This window comes from Trichomycterus rosablanca, chromosome 9 (genome assembly GCF_030014385.1).
Source record: "Trichomycterus rosablanca isolate fTriRos1 chromosome 9, fTriRos1.hap1, whole genome shotgun sequence".
Classification (NCBI taxonomy): Eukaryota; Metazoa; Chordata; class Actinopteri; order Siluriformes; family Trichomycteridae; genus Trichomycterus; species Trichomycterus rosablanca.
The window spans coordinates 35281071-35299112 of NC_085996.1; the positions used below are offsets into that span (position 1 = coordinate 35281071).

The 18042-nt window shown below is 40.7% G+C and overlaps 1 protein-coding gene across 3 annotated transcripts in view; it reads right to left on the reverse strand.

The window, feature by feature from the left end:
* mboat2b (membrane bound O-acyltransferase domain containing 2b) overlaps positions 1 to 18042 on the reverse strand; it is a 45082-nt gene that overhangs the window by 14243 nt on the left and 12797 nt on the right. Inside the window, exons 2-5 of one of the 3 annotated variants that reach the window (XM_063002319.1) lie at positions 7644 to 7789; positions 7105 to 7182; positions 1647 to 1742; positions 1458 to 1513 (exon numbers count right to left, since the gene is read on the reverse strand). In XM_063002319.1, the coding sequence (XP_062858389.1) occupies positions 1458 to 1513; positions 1647 to 1742; positions 7105 to 7182; positions 7644 to 7789 (376 nt within the window). Of the gene's footprint in view, positions 1 to 1457; positions 1514 to 1632; positions 2877 to 4236; positions 4451 to 7104; positions 7183 to 7643; positions 7790 to 18042 lie in introns of those variants that run through there. The other 2 variants (XM_063002321.1, XM_063002322.1) reach the window with 2 other exon arrangements.

Consider the following 18042-nt stretch of genomic DNA (forward strand, 5'->3'; position numbering starts at 1 on the left):
TTCAGTTCAGTGTTTCAGCCACAACAGTTGCTAACAGGTGTATTAAATCAATTATACAAAGGAAATAATATGCATTCAACTTTGCAGCAACAGTTTAGGGAGGGCCCTTTCCTGTTCCAGCATGATTAAGCCCCTGTGCACAAAGCAACATCTATACGAACATGAAGAAAAGCTCAGTTTAAAAAAAAATCCAGTGGCTCTGACCTCAGCCCCACTGAATAGCTTTGGAGTGAAGTGCCCAGCCATACAAATGCTCTTATGAATGAATAGGCACACATTCCTACAGACATACTTCTTGTGAGAAGCCTTATCAAAAGAGCAGCTGTTGTTATAGCTGAAAGGATCACACAGAGGTCACTGTATTTTGATACCATTTATTTTTGAAATGGGATGTCCAACATGCTCATGGTCAAGTGTTCAAATAGTTCTGGCCATATAATGTATAAATAGAGCAGTTTGACAGAATATTTACATCACATTTACATTTTTCGGCATTTATCAGACGCTTTCATCCAAAGCGACTTACAGTATGTGGCATTATACTGTCCAAGCAGTTGAGGGTTAAGGGCCTTGCTCAAGGGCCCAACAGCGGCAACCTGGCGGTGGTGGGGATTGAACCAGCGACCTTTCAATTACTAGCCCAGTACCTTAACCACTAGGCTACAACTGCCCCAGTTGGAAAATACATGTAACAGTGTTCTCTTGCATAGGTCAGGGAAATAAACACAGAGAACATTCGTCCGATTGGATACACAGTACACGCCCTTAAACCAACTTTTAATTTATTTTTTACCATCCTGGTCAGGGTCATGGAGGGTCCGGTTTCTCCAGAATCACTGAGTGCAATGCAGTAAAATGCTCTGACAGAATGCCAATCCATTCGACATACTGAATTATGTGTAAATGTAGACACATGACCAGCCAATAGCACTACTGGGGATTTACAGACTGGACTGAATAATAAAGAACTCCAATTGTTACATTATTATTACTTTTTTGATAGTTATAGCTTTTAGTTCAATTTAATTTTGTGTATGTATGATTTGTGTAAATTCTATTTATTCAAATTATTCTCCAGGCCACCCATAGATGATGGGGGTCCCTGCTGAGTCTGGTTCCTCTCAAGGTTTCTTTCTGTAATTTTAAGGGAGTTTTTGGTCTGTGGGTCCTGGATTCTGTAAAGTTGCTTTGAGACAATGTCCATTGTAAAAAGCGCTATACAAATAAAGACTTCACTTGATTCGAACCCTGAATCCTGGCAGTAGTGGTATAGAGAAATTTACTGCTGCATCACCCGAGCACCACAAATATTATGAAGTAATTATGTTGGCTGGATTTGTACAGATGGCATTAGTATAAGATTTAATATTTACATCATCATGTATTTAATATTTGCCTCAATAGAGATAACTTGTAACATCAACATTGTTTTATTTAACTATTAAATTATGACTCACCATCATGGATTTCAAATGCCATACTGGTGATCTTCTGTGTGATGACCATCATGGGCCTGGCAAAGAAACACACCAAAAGATAGTATAGAGAGTAAGAGTAAGATAAGTTAGTGAAATATATGCATGTTTAAGTTGCACAACAGTGAAATTAAATAAATATCTCACATATACACACACATTCACCCCTACCCAGTGAAGTCAGCAGAGTACATGCCATAGTCGAACACGTACACCCGTGTGATCTGGCAGAGGCTAAGGTAGGCCAGGGCAAACACCAAACAGTATCTAAAAAACAATCACAATTGAATTAGTTAAATGTATTTAATATCACTTAATACCTATTTCTTCATCATTTGCAATTGTACAGATAAAAACGTATGCAAACAACATTTCACCAAATGTATTCCTGTAAAATCAACTCACATGCTTGGTGTTTTGTACCAGAGCTACAGTTTCTATTGTTTAATCATCAGCATTAAATGGAATAAATTACTGTTTGTGTGCAAGTCAATAATACCTTAAATCTGTGAAAGATAAAATTAAACAACAGAACATTACCTAAAAATAATTTCATGTTATTTCGGTTGGCAGAAGCAGGATAAAACTTTGAGTTGCCACTCAAATTAATTAGACTAAAAATTCATGATTCTACTTTTTGAATTCCAAACCTTTAGAAATATTGTCTGCTCACAAACGAATGTTCCTGGTGTCCAGGTCACACATTTAGTTTTAAAAATAGTTTTATGTCTTTATGTCTCCTCCTGGTAAAGGTTGCACTACAAACCTTTTTCTGCTTAGTATAATATATCATTTGTACATACCTCATTTGTACATATCTCATTTGTTCATAATTTCCACCTACACCGTATACATCTGTCTATTATGTTCATAGCCTAGACCGTATACATTAGTCTATTATGTTCATAGCCTAGACCGTATACATTAGTCTATTATGTTCATAGCACCTTAATCTTAATCTGCACCTTAATCTGTATATTATGTCTATAGCACTCCCATCTATATATCATGTTTATAGTACATTCAATAATATATTCATATCTTGTTCATACCACTGCCCATATTCTGTAAATAATGTATATCATAGATACTGTACATCCTGCACTTGCTGCTTATTGCACTTCTGGTTAGATGCTAAACTGCATTTCGTTGCCTTGTACTTGCACATGTGTAATGACAGTAAAGTTGAATCTAATCTAATCTTATGTCTATTAAGATCAATTAACCAATTTTGTGTTTGACAATTGTCATCTGAACTGGTGAGCCATGGCTGGGCTAAACCAGTGAATCAGTGAACATTTGGATAGACTGGGCAAGATCAGTCTCTGGTGGTGATTGATCTAAAACTGTTCTGTACTCGTTATACACCGATCAGCCATAACATTAAAACCACCTCCTTGTTTCTACACTCACTGTCCATTTTATCAGCTCCACTTACCATACAGAAGCACTGGACAGGGTGTGTAGAAACAAAGAGGTGGTTTAATGTTATGGCTGATCGGTGTATGTTATACACTATATGACCAAAAGTATTTGGACACCTGACCATGAGCTTGTTGGACATCCCATTTCAAAAACAAATGGTATTAAAATATAGTGACCGATATGTGATCGTTTTATCTATAATAACAGCCACTCTACTGATGGGGCTTCTCATAAGACTTATGTCTGAAGTATGTCTGTGGGAATTTGTCCCAATACTTTTGTCCATATAGTGTAGCTTAGTTACGTAGATTTCCATAAAGCTGAGAAGAAAATGGCACAAATATATATGGTATTTTTTAGGGTCCCTGTCAGGTTCAGGGCCGCTAGAATTGTTCTGACTCTCCTCTCTGGATTTAGTATCTAAATATCTGAGACGAGATGAGAAATTTAATTACAGACTGGAGTAATGCAGAGCAGCTTTATAAAGAATGCTGGTCTCTATGGTAATAGAGTGGCTGATAAATCAAAGGCTGTGTGTGTGTGTGTGTGTGTGTGTGTGTGTGTGTGTGTGTGTGTGTGTGTGTGTGTGTGTGAGAGATGATAGGCGATTGTTTTCATTAAAGGTGAATTGCATCAGCTCCTCTATGCTGCTACACGGGGCAATGAAGAAAATACACAGCCGTGTAACCCCCTTCACCTACACACAAACACAGTCAACAGAACACACACACACAGACACACAGACAAACCAACACACACACACACAATCTACTGTACAAACACACACAAATATACCCACAACCACACACACCCCACAGTACATACACACCCAATCCACTGCATACACCCACACACGACAGTAAACACACACTCACACTCACCAGCACGTTCTACAATACACACACATAAATGCAATACACAGTCCACTCACACACATTCTACACACAAAAAGTGTCAACAGAACACACACACAGACACAAAAACAAACACACACACACACACAATCTACTCTACAAAGACACGCAAATATACCCACAACAACACACCCCACAGTATACCCACACACGCAATCCACTGCATACACACCCACACACGAAAAAAAACACACACTCACACTCAACAGCACACTCTATAATACACACACATAAATGTGATACAGTCCACTCACACACTTACATCCTATACACACACACACACACACTGGTAACAGTACACACACACTTGCACACACACACAAATACACACATACAATAGTACACACACTCTACTTTGAAACCCTGTGTGCGCCAAAAAATGGGTTGCAGAGAAAAATAATAATAATTAAATAAAATTTTACCAAACGCCCCCTTGTGGAGACTTTATGTTACATCTTGTAAACCACAGTGGGACCAGACGCACTGCTTGTGTTGCCTGGGTCACGTAAAAAATCATGGACAAAATGTGGGTCACTTGAAAAAAAGGCATATACACACACACTGGCGACGGTACACACACAATCTACAACATACACACATGCCCTTCAATACACACACACAAACACACTCTACATTACCCATCCATTACACACTGCAGTGCACAAACACAACAGTATACACACTCTGTACAGTACACACATGCACATGCCCGCACACACACGCACACACCCGAGAGCTCAGTACATGCCGTATAGGTGTTTCATTATCACCCATGGCAGTGTGTGGCTGCAGGTTGTCTATTTTTGAAGGAGCGGTGACACTGATGTTGCTAACAGACTCGAGTGTTTCATCTCAACAGAAACAAAGTTTCTGGCTTACCTGCCACACCATAATGCTAAACAGAAAAATGGCTCCCAAAGAATTTAATGCTTTAATGCAGTTTTTACCTGGGGCTTCTGCAGCGTTTGTGTTAAACTGGAAGTCATAAATTATTTGGTGACAGCTAACACTGCATCTGTTTATTTATGCTGCGTTCTACTGTGCTGAAAACTCAGCTTACTGTCGACTAGGAAATGGTCAAACTTTCAGCTAGTTTGTTTTATTGTTCTTGTAGCCAGTACTGTAGGTCAGTGGTTTGAGTTAACCATGTAAAATGATTTAGTCAGTGGAAGTTTCATCTAGTAGTACTTTTTTTAATATTATTTGTATGTAGCATAATAGGTCACTGCGCCACCTGAGTGGCTTTACCTAAAAATTTGTTGCTCACCAGATTTGTTTTTAGGGTGATGTCTATTATCTATTTGTACTAGAGTAGGTAAATGTTTACTGAGGCAGCACTTCTGTCGCTTCACTCTGGATAAGAGCATCTGTTAAGTTCTATAAATGTAAATGTCAGCATAAAAACGGAACCTAACTGATAAATGGTGCAAGCAGAATATAATTGTCCTCCATCTTGTACCCATTATTAGAAATTCTTCATTGTACAGTCTGACATGGAGAACACATGATATATTACAGTCTGCCATGAAATTGGTCCTGGGTTTTATTGGAATTACGTCAAACAGTGTGACATATGATGTGGTAAAATCACAAAGTCGATAGCTGGCTAAAAGGAGAAATGCCTGATCACTTGACTTACTTATGGCCAGAAATATGTGAATATCTGACCATTATAGGGCCTACCAATCCTGAGCTTGTTGGACCTACCATTCCCAAAACCTCTACATATAAAGTTTTTTATGGCTAAATAAGCCTCCACTCTCCTGAAAAGGCTTTTCACAAGATTTTAAAGTGTCAGGAGGTATTTGAACACATTCAGTCAACAAAGCATTTGTGTGGCCAAACACTGCAGTCGTCTCAATCGTGTCCGTCAGGGTTGAGGTCACGGCTCTGTGGAGTTCCTCCACACCAAACGTCATACCATGTCTTATAGACCTTGCTTTGTGCACAGGGGAGCAGTCATGCTGCAACAGGAAATAAAAACACGGTTTGACTTATTTAGAGTAGAGGAAGTTCAGTGAGCTACACAGAGGCCTGACCAGAACACTGATAGATTACATTGTAAAAAAAAAAAAATAATAATAATAATAATAATAATAAGTCTATACACTACTGTTACAGCAGCAGGTTTTTTGTGATGTGAGACCAAGATAAATCATTTCACAGATTTTTCCACTTTTAATGTGACTTATAATCTATACAATTCAACTGAAAAACAAACTAAAATCTGTAAGGCCGAGAGAACATATTGAACACATACAGTAATGTGGTTGCATAAATATGTGGTTGCACCAATTTCAATAAACTAACACTTTGTTTGATTTGATGACAGCATTCAGTGTTTTGGTTATAGGAGTCTATCAGCATGGCACATGCTTGGGACTGATCGATTACTGTATTGTTCCCGGCGGCACGGTGGCTCGGTGGGTAGCACTGTCATCTTACAGCAAGGCAGTCCGGGTCCTTTCTATGTGGAGTTTGCATGTTCTCCCTGTGTCTGTGTGGGTTTCCTCCGGGAGCTCCGGTTTCCTCCCACAGTTCGAAAACATGCAGTCTATAGGTGAATGGGTGTGTGTATGTGTGTCTGTCCTGCGATCCTTACTGTCCTTACTGTGTGCCTTGCGCCCATTGAAAAGCTGAGATAGGCTCCAGCAAACCACCCTGAGCTTTATTGGATAAGCAGTTAAGGAAGTGAGTGCACAGCCATGCTGAAATGTGAAAATGTTTTTTGTTAAAATTGACTATGTAACTGTTCGTAATTCCCTCAACCCCAGTTCCAAATGAAGAAAAACAGACCCAAACATAATGCTTCCACCACCATGCTTCACTGTGGGTATGTTCCTATGGTGATGTGCAACATTTGACATTTTGAATGTAATTGGTTATTTCTGAACTCAGTCACACCTTTAATTATAAGAGGTTGTCCACACAGTTTTTTTATTATTAAAAAAGGTTTAAGTTTAAGTTTGTTTTTTAACAGAATTGTACAGATTATTGGTCACACTACAGGTCAAAACAGTTCTGAAATGATTTAATGATCACAACAAAACTGGCTTTGTAACTGGGGTATGTACACTTTTTATTTTCACTGTAGAACATCAGTTAAAACATCATTTCCTGGCCAGACCTTTTTAGTAAATGCACACACATTTCTACAGACACACTCCATGATCGTGTAGAAAACTAGTTACATGGTTTTACATAGGTAAGTGAGGAATCATTTTACTATGGGACACTTTGCAGGGTCATCGCTTGTGCTTTTGTGAATACTAATAAGAACACAGACTTACTTGTGCATGTGCTCAACGCCAGCCAAGATCATGATGCCATAGGTGATGCCACTCTGCAGCAAAAAATGGACGGCATACCTAACAGAAGAAGAACAAAAATACAGTATACAACAGGTAGATATTACAGTTTGTTTGTTTATTAGGATTTATTAGGATTTTAACGTCATGTTTTACACTTTGGTTAAATAAATTCATGACAGAACAGGTAGTTACTCCTTACACAAGGTTCATCAGTTCAAAAGTTTAATGTCAAACACAGTCTTGGACAATTTAGTGTCTCCAATTCACCTCACTTGCATGTCTTTGGGTTGTGGGAGGAAACCCACACAGACACGGGGAGAACATGCAAACTCCACACAGAAAGGACCCGGACCGCCCCACCTGGGGGTCGACCCCAGGACCTTCTTGCTGTGAAGCGACAGTGCTACCCACTTAGCCACTGTGCCACCCTTTGTAGATATTACAGCAAAATATCCATAGCAAAATGTGCCCACATACAAACACCCTCTGCATTCCTGCTGGTTAAAAAAAATACTCACCAACCAAAGCAGAAAAGTGCGAAGTAGAAGCCCAGCAGAGTGGCCACCACATGCCTCACAAACGGACTCGTCTTACTGGGATGTAGGTAGAGGCGGAAGAGAAAAGCTGAGAGGAGTGCGCAAAGCTGACACGCCACGAAATTTACCTACAAGAGAAATGAGTCTCACATCAGTCTGTCAAACAAAGCAGCATGACTCTTCAATTTCATTTAGACAGATTAAGCCTCGTGTTAACTGAGGATCATTTTCCATTTAAAGTTACCGACAATATAAAGGTTCATGTGAGTTTATTTAAACCAGACTGCTAATAATTCATTTCATTAGCAGTTCACACAATGCAGTTGAGTATATTATGTAATGCTGAGGTGAGAATCTGTCTTACAGGGTCTGTTTCTTTTTCATCTCAGTTTTACAGATGACAAAACACAGGCAGCATAAACCTTAACTTGTCATCTCTGTGACACAGAAAATTAATCTCAGAGGAGAAGTTGTGCAAAACAGATTACACTTTCATAGCCAACTATATAAAATATGTCTTTAAGGAATGATTAAGCACTTTTAAACATAACAGCAGTCTAATATGAGTGCCAGTGAGCTTTATGTAAGACTTTAGTACAAGAATGTAATGTGTTCCTAAATAAAGCCCAGTGTCTCCTTTTCACTGCCCTGCATCAAGTCTGGTAGACCAGCAGGGACAAAGACAAACACCTCACTGTCACTGCTGGACTGAGAATAGTCCACCAACCAAAAATATATCCAGCCAACAGCGCCCTGTGGGCAGCATCCTGTGACCACTGATGAACGTCTAGAACCAACTCAAACAGCAGCAATAGATGAGCGATCGTCTCTGACTTTACATCTACAAGGTGGACCAACTAGGTAGGAGTGTCTAATAGAGTGGACAGTGAGTGGACATGGTATTTAAAAACTCCAGCAGCGCTGCTGTGTCTGATCCACTCATACCAGCACAACACACACTAACACACCACCACCATGTCAGTGTCACTGCAGTGCTGAGAATGATCCACCACCTAAATAATACCTGCTCTGTGGTGGCCCTGTGGGGGTCCTGACCATTGAAGAACAGGGTGAAAGCAGACTAAAAAGGTATGTAGAGAAACAGATGCACTACATTTAGTAATTGTAGAACTACAAAGTGCTTCTATATGGTAAGTGGAGCTGATAAAATGGACAGTGAGTGTAGAAACAAGGAGGTGGTTTTAATGTTATGGCTAATCGGTGTACAGAAAATACAGTAAAAAGAAGAATCTGTGATTTGTCAACTATTTTAAACATTTAAGTACAAAGAAATTACTGTTAATGTTATGGCTGACCAGGTTTACTGTATTTTCTACACATACATTTTGAAACTGATACCTGCAACACACACATACTAATTGGGACAGGAGAAAATAAGACTGTATAGATGTATAGAATATTCAAGCTACACCATTTTCCACAAAAAGCAGGTGAATTGTTAACAGACGAGGGAATATTTGGGAGACAAAAAAGGGGGGAACAGGCAAAGAAAAAAAGATTTAGCATTAATAACAAATAAAGACAGAATGAACTCTTTGTAATGTATATTTTCATCTCCCTTTCGACCTTAAGATTAGTCAGTACAGCTCTGTTAACCTAATATATCAACTGGAAGTGAAAGAGACTGCTGAGCACTTTGAAACGTTATATTCTACCCCAAATTGATCAGATTAGGCTTCCATAAGTGTTTAAAATACTTTGTTCTGTAGACTTTATAATGTATATAGTTTAATTCCTCTCCCACAGTGAACACACCACATGCTGCTCAACATGAAGTCCCATTTATAGTTTTTTTCTAGTAAGCACAGTGGTTGACTTAGAGAAAAAAACACAGTATTTGTCGGATGTGTGTGTGTTTTATATATATACACCGACCAGGCATAACATTATGTCATAACATATTATTAGTTGATGTGTTAGAAGCAGGAAAAATGGGCGAGCGTGAGGATTTGAGAAATTTTGACAAGGGCCAAATTGTAATGGCTAGACGACTGGGTCAGAGCATCTCCAAAACTGCAGCTCTTGTGGGGTGTTCCCAGTCTGCAGTGGTCAGTATCTATCAAAAGTGGTCCAAGGAAGGAACAGTGGTAAACCGGCGACAGGGTCATGGGCGGCCAAGGCTCATTGATGCGTGTGGGGAGCGAAGGCTGGCCCTAGGCTGTGGTGATCCTACAGACGAGCTACTGTAGCTCAAATTGCTGAAGAAGTTAATGCTGGTTCTGATAGGAAGGTGTCAGAATACACAGAGCATCACAGTTGCAGGGCTGTTTTGGCAGCAAAAGGAGGACCAGCAATATTAGGAAGGTGGTCATAATGTTATGCCTCATCAGTAGGCAGTAGGTAGACTGGCTGCTCTAATAGCCCCTAGGTGATAGTGAGTAAGTGTACTCCATCTGGCCAAAATGATGTGAACACCCCTTCAAATGAATTGATTTTATGTGTTTCAGCCACGCCCATCACTAACATTAATTATATTGGAATTGGCCTTTCCCATTTCAGCATGATTTAATGCATGTCTAAATGGACTTGCCTGTGAGCACAGGAACACAAGTTTGGTGTGGAATGACACCAGTGACTTGCACAAAACCCTGATCCCGTCTGTACTGAACACTGCTGGGATAAATTAAAACAGTGACTGCAAGTCAGATTTTTTATGCAACATCACTGTCTTTCCTCACAATGTTGTTTTTTTCAGTAAATGGGCACAAATTACCCCAGATACACTCCGAAATCATGTAAAAAGCCTTCCCAGAAAAGTGTTTGTTTGTTTATTAGGATTTTAATGTCATGTTTTACACACTTTGGTTACATTCATGACAGGAACGGTAGTTACTCATTACACAAGGTTCATCATTTCACAGATTATATCAAACACAGTCATGGAAGATTTAGTGTCTCCAATTCACCTCACTTGCAAGTCTTTGGACTGTGGGAGGAAACCGGAGCACCCGGAGTAAACCCACACAGACACGGGAAGAACATGCAAACTCCACACAGAAAGGACCCGGACCGCCCCACCTGGGGATCGAACCCAGGGCCTTCTTGCTTGCTGTGAGGTGACAGTGATACCCACTTAGCCACCACGCTGCCCCCCAGAAAAGTGGAGTGTAACTGCTTCAAGGGGGGGTCACTATACTAATACAAACAGTTTCAGAATTGGATTTTCATCATACTCACAGTCTGATGTCTACATACTTTTTGCTTCCTGTGCAGAATGTGTTCCTTTCAAGTGATTAATGTTCCTCGTGAGGCGCCAGACTTAACACGACCTTGAACATGACCTTGAGCTGTTACTAAAAATTAATACATGAAAGTATCATCAGGCCTAATTAAGCACAGAATGATAAAAATGCTCGATTTCTGTACCACAAACTGCTCAAATCAGATAGAGAAAATAGACAGGTAATAGAGAATTGAATCATTTTGTTTTTCTTCAGGCTTTTGGACATTTACTACATGAACTGTACAAAGAAACAATACAGTGTCAAAAGACCCCCCACCCTGTAAAGAAAATCAATCCGCTATCTGCTTTGCATGCACATCTACAATCTGCTCTTCACAAACAGCCAACAACAAAGCAAGCACTTGTTCTCTGGCATCCAATCTGTCACACAGCCCAGCCAGGCCTACAGACCAGGATAAATGGAGAATATGGGAGATTCTTGGCAAACCTGATTTAGAACGCCCAGGTCCTTTGTTGTCTGGAAAAGAGCGGCAAAATAAAAATACCACACCAGGGCAAGAAGATCGCCAGGACCCATGTTGCTGTGGGGAGCATTTTTCTCCCTTTTAGCGCATCCAATTGACCGATTGAGTCATGCTTCCTCTCCACCAGTGCCGATCCCTGCTCCGATTGAGAAGAACGAAGCTAACCCACGCCCCATGCCGTATGCATCTTATCACCTACACCTTGACGAGTGCAGTGCAGCTCAGCGTTGTGTACGGAGAGACACATCCTGAGAGCACTCTTTTCTCATATCTGTGCAGGCGCCATCAATCAGCCAGCAGAGGTCATAATTGCACCAGTCATGAGAGAGAGAAACCCTATCCGGCTTAATTCCACCCATATCTGAACAACAGGCCAACCGTTGCTCATGTGGCCGCTCAGCCTAGCCGGCAGGCAGAGCTGAGATTCAATACGATGATCCCAGCTCTGGTTCACAAAGACCGTCTTTGAGTAGAATATGGATGGTAGTTCGTGCTTCAAAGGCAAAACAGATAGCGCAGTCCCTCGACCCCTTTTTCGGGCTGCTAACCAGGGTCCATGCACAGCGTTTGAAGACCCCACCCACTAAGTCCCGTCTTTTCCCACCCAGCAGACTCTGTGTATATACAGTGTATCACAAAAATGAGTACACCCCTCACATTTCTGCAAATATTTCATTATATCTTTTCATGGGACAACACTATAGACATGAAACTTGGATATAACTTAGAGTAGTCAGTGTACAGCTTGTATAGCAGTGTAGATTTACTGTCTTCTGAAAATAACTCAACACACAGCCATTAATGTCTAAATGGCTGGCAACATAAGTGAGTACACCCCACAGTGAACATGTCCAAATTGTGCCCAAATGTGTCGTTGTCCCTCCCTGGTGTCATGTGTCAAGGTCCCAGGTGTAAATGGGGAGCAGGGCTGTTAAATTTGGTGTTTTGGGTACAATTCTCTCATACTGGCCACTGGATATTCAACATGGCACCTCATGGCAAAGAACTCTCTGAGGATGTGAGAAATAGAATTGTTGCTCTCCACAAAGATGGCCTGGGCTATAAGAAGATTGCTAACACCCTGAAACTGAGCTACAGCATGGTGGCCAAGGTCATACAGCGGTTTTCCAGGACAGGTTCCACTCGGAACAGGCTTCGCCAGGGTCGACCAAAGAAGTCGAGTCCACGTGTTCGGCGTCATATCCAGAGGTTGGCTTTAAAAAATAGACACATGAGTGCTGCCAGCATTGCTGCAGAGGTTGAAGACGTGGGAGGTCAGCCTGTCAGTGCTCAGACCATACGCCGCACACTGCATCAACTCGGTCTGCATGGTCGTCATCCCAGAAGGAAGCTGACGCACAAGAAAGCCCGCAAACAGTTTGCTGAAGACAAGCAGTCCAAGAACATGGATTACTGGAATGCCCTGTGGTCTGACGAGACCAAGATAAACTTGTTTGGCTCAGATGGTGTCCAGCATGTGTGGCGGCGCCCTGGTGAGAAGTACCAAGACAACTGTATCTTGCCTACAGTCAAGCATGGTGGTGGTAGCATCATGGTCTTGGGCTGCATGAGTGTTGCTGGCACTGGGGAGCTGCAGTTCATTGAGGGAAACATGAATTCCAACATGTACTGTGACATTCTGAAACAGAGCATGATTCCCTCCCTAGAAAACTGGGCCTCATGGCAGTTTTCCAACAGGATAACGACCCCAAACACAACCTCCAAGATGACAACTGCCTTGCTGAGGAAGCTGAAGGTAAAGGTGATGGACTAAACCCAATTGAGCACCTGTGGCGCATCCTCAAGTGGAAGGTGGAGGAGTTCAAGGTGTCTAACATCCACCAGCTCCGTGATGTCATCATGGAGGAGTGGAAGAGGATTCCAGTAGCAACCTGTGCAGCTCTGGTGAATTCCATGCCCAGGAGGGTTAAGGCAGTGCTGGATAATAATGGTGGTCACACAAAATATTGACACTTTGGGCACAATTTGGACATGTTCACTGTGGGGTGTACTCACTTATGTTGCCAGCCATTTAGACATTAATGGCTGTGTGTTGAGTTATTTTCAGAAGACAGTAAATCTACACTGCTATACAAGCTGTACACTGACTACTCTAAGTTATATCCAAGTTTCATGTCTATAGTGTTGTCCCATGAAAAGATATAATAAAATATTTGCAGAAATGTGAGGGGTGTACTCACTTTTGTGATACACTGTATATGTATATATATATATATATATATTAGGGCTGTCGAAGTTAACGCGATAATAACGCATTAACGCAAACCCAATTTAACGCGATAAAAAAAAATAGTGCCGTTAACGCAAATTCTAGTTCATGTTGAGACTTGACTGGTAGAACCAACGTTTTAATGTCGGACTTGCCACCGTTGTTCATTTGCGGTTTGTTAAAATAATATAACTGAGCGTCGTAGGGATGCACTTGCATAATAAAGAAATAAATACACGGTATATTCACAAGTTGTCGGGAGCAAAACACTTTATTAACTTAATCTGTTACGGCACTGAATACCGGAGTCAAGCACGCTAGTCCATGAACTATGGAAGCCCCAAAAGGGTCAAAACACACTCACTTCGTGTAGAAACGTCCACTTTTCACATTTCACTTAAAAAACCTTGTTTTCTATAACATTTACACAGATTTTATTTAATGCGATTAATCGCGATTAACTATATGAAATTCTGAGATTAATCGCGATTAAAAATTTTAATCGTTTGACAGCCCTAATATATATATATACTGTATATATACAGTGGGGGGAAATTTTGTAAGTTTACCCCCTTACAAAGACTTGAACAGTCTATAATTTTTATGGAAGGTTTATTTTAACAGAGAGAGACAGAATATCAACAAAATATCCAGAAAAAAAACATTAAATCAAAGTTATAAATTAATTTGTATTTAATTAAGGGAAATAAGTATTTGATCCCCTACCAACCAGCAAGAATTCTGACCCCCACAGACAAATTAGTCCTGTCCCTGTATAAAAGACTCCTGTCACAGAATCAGTTTCTTCTGTTCAAATCTCTCGACCCCCATGGGCAAGACCAAAGAGCTATCAAAGGACGTCAGGGACAAGATTGTAGACCTGCACAAGGCTGGAATGGGCTACAAGACCATCAGCAAGAAGCTTGGTGAGAAAGAGACCACTGTTGGTGCGATCATTCGAAAATGGAAGAAATACAAGATCACAGTCAATCACCCTCACTCTGGAGCTCCATGCAAGATCTCACCTGGTGCGGTAAGAATGATTCTGAGAAAGGTGAGGTCAGTCCAGAATTACACGGGAGGAGCTTGTCAATGATCTCAAGGGAGCTGGGAGCACAGTCACCAAGAAAACCATTAGTAACACACTTCGCCGTAATGGATTGAGATCCTGCAGTGCCCGCAAAGTCCCTTTGCTCAAGAAGGCTCATGTACAGGCCCGTCTGAAGTTTGCCAATGAACACCTGAATGATTCAGAGAAAGCTTGGGAGAATGTGATATGGTCAGATGAGACCAAAATTGAGCTCTTTGGCATCAACTCCACTTGCCGTGTTTGGAGGCAAAGAAATGCCCAGTGGGGATGGTGTTCTTGGGGTCATATCCAGCATTTCTCTGCTCCCAGCTCCCTTGAGATCATTGACAAGCTCCTCCCGTGTAATTCTGGGCTGACCTCACCTTTCTCAGAATCATTCTTACCCCACCAGGTGAGATCTTGCATGGAGCTCCAGAGTGAGGGTGATTGACTGTGATCTTGTATTTCTTCCATTTTCAAATTATCACACCAACAGTGGTCTCTTTCTCACCAAGCTTCTTGCTGATGGTCTTGTAGCCCATTCCAGCCTTGTGCAGGTCTACAATCTTGTCCCTGACGTCCTTTGATAGCTCTTTGGTCTTGCCCATGGGGGTCGAGAGATTTGAACAGAAGAAACTGATTCTGTGACAGGAGTCTTTTATACAGGGACAGGACTAATTTGTGTGCCTCATGGGCACATAACCGGTCTGTGGGGGTCAGAATTCTTGCTGGTTGGTAGGGGATCAAATACTTATTTCCCTTAATTAAATACAAATTAATTTATAACTTTGATTTAATGTTTTTTTTCTGGATATTTTGTTGATATTCTGTAATAAACCTTCCATAAAAATTATAAACTGTTCAAGTCTTTGTAAGGGGGTAAACTTACAAAATCAGCAGGGGATCAAATACTTATTTCCCCCCACTGTATAAACATATACTGTATATATACTGTATATATTTATTTATATTTATTTATATTTTATTATTATTGGATTATTATTAAGGATCTACTGTGGCTCAGAATGCAGGTCATTTTAATACCTGATGTGATGAAGTGAATTTGACACAACACACAGGGCATCAAACCCATGCCTATGCTAAACTGTGTCCACTGTCGACAGCAACTACAACTGGCATGCAAGCATTAGAACTGGGAAATCATAGATGATCAGGGGGCGCAGCAGTAAAACACGCTATCACACCAGAGCTGACATTTTGAACTCGTCGATTCGAAACTCAGCTCTGCCACCCGGCTGGGCTGGGCGTCTACGTGAACAACGATTGGCTTGTTGTTAATACAGGGAGGGAAAAGCCGGATAGGGAGCTCACAACTGATGCAATTACGACCTCTGCTGGCTGGTTGATGGCGCCTGCATAAAGTCGCGGAATAATGTGGACAGGATGCGGCTCTCCGTGCACAAAGTGAACCTCTCTTTAAGATCATTCAGTCAGACTCTGTCTGCTGCAGGCACTGTTGCATGTTGTTCAGTAAGTGTGTTTTAGATTGCCCAACAAATTCGGTCACACTTCTGTGTAGGTGTCAAGTGTTCACAAACTTTTTCTTTTATTATAAAAGCTGTTTATAGTATAAATGTTGTTCTAATAAATAACAGTACAGTGTGAAAGCGGGAGTGTTACACTGCTGGAGGTGGCTGGAGACAAAGCAACAAAGGATGCTCATTTCATGCCTGTGTAATCTGAAGCTCCCTGAGGCCCTGAGTGTTTTTGTCTGTGTAGTGACGTGTGTGTGTGTGTGTGTGTGTGTGTGTGTGTGTGTGTGTTAAATTCAAGAATGGCAACTTACACAAACCCTTACACATGGCTGAACACATACTTGTGTAATGCCTAAAAAAACTTTCACATCTTTTGATCAAGTCATTAAACATTCTCTACGAATACTAGCAAACGAATAAACAGTTCAGCCGTGGCCTATAACGGTTCTGCACACAGCACAACAAGTGTTAAATACATCCCGAGTACAACAGCTCCCACTCGGCTGTACAAAATAAAAGCCTGTTCTGGCATCAAAGCCGAAAAGGTCAAAGAAGAGACAAAAAAAGGAGAAAACGCTACCATGAATCATTAGCACCCCCAGGCACGTCATTAAAGCTGGAATCTGAAAACTGGTGCGACAGCTATGCAGACAGAATGTGGTCCAGTGGGTCAGCAACTGTCCAAGATATTAGAGTCTTAAAGTGTCTTTAATCTAGTACAGTGGTACCTTAAAACTCAACGTCAGTTGGTTCTGGGAGTAACGTTGAGTTTAAAAGGCGTTGAGTTTTAAGGTATTTTTCCCATAGGGATGTATGGGGAAACCTGTTAATGTGTTCCATGGTCCCGTGGACCTGCATATATTTCAGGGTAATGTAAAATAATGGGGTTGTTTTTGACACTTATACACTGAAATAACACAAATATAACACAGTGGTACCTTGTAACTCAACGTCCCCTAAACTCAAAAACTTTGAAATTCAACACCCTTCATCAAGAAATTTGTACCCTTAAACTCAACGATTCTCTTCAACTCAACGTTTTAGCGCTCGGTTCGAGTGGTAAACGTCATCAAAGTGCAAATACGAGATGAATCTGCATTTGTGTTGAATAACTGTCAAATCCAGTGTGAATACTCCACATGTATCTGTGTTTATCTGGATTTTCCTCCTGTTTCACTTTTAAACTTGTGTTACAGCTCGAGGTTCTGAGAAATTGTGAGAATCAGCTTTTCCGAGAAAGTCTAAAACGCTTCTCATTAAAAAAAGCTTAATGTGACTTAATATGTTAAAAGGACAACACTGAAACACTAAACCTCTCTTAATTATTACTGCTCATAAGTTCTCTCTACTAACTAAGAAGCATAAGGAAACAATAAAGAAGTGAAGATAAAGAGCAGGTTTCATTGTATTTTTTGTTGATTTTTAACTGTTTTTAAATTATATTTCAGTGTTTTTATATTATATGTGTTATTTTCAGTGTATAAGTGTCAAAAACAACCCTATTATTTTACATAAGCCTAAAATATATGCAGTTCCACGGGACCATGGAACGCATTAACAGGTTTCCCATACATCCTTATGGGAAAAAATACCTTGAAACTCAACGCTTTTTAAACTCAACGCCACTCCCAGAACCAATTGATGTCGAGTTTCAAGGTACCACCATATAAAAAACACTGAAATACAAATGAAAAACATCAATCAATAAAAAAATACAATAAAACCTCACTGAAAAAAATCACAAGCCCAATGCGGGAAGGGTAGCAGAGCTAAGCAGCACCACCACAACGGCACAGTCGGCACAAAAACGGTTTGGCCACTTCTCATGTTAATGCACCCTAACACTTACCCCTTTGT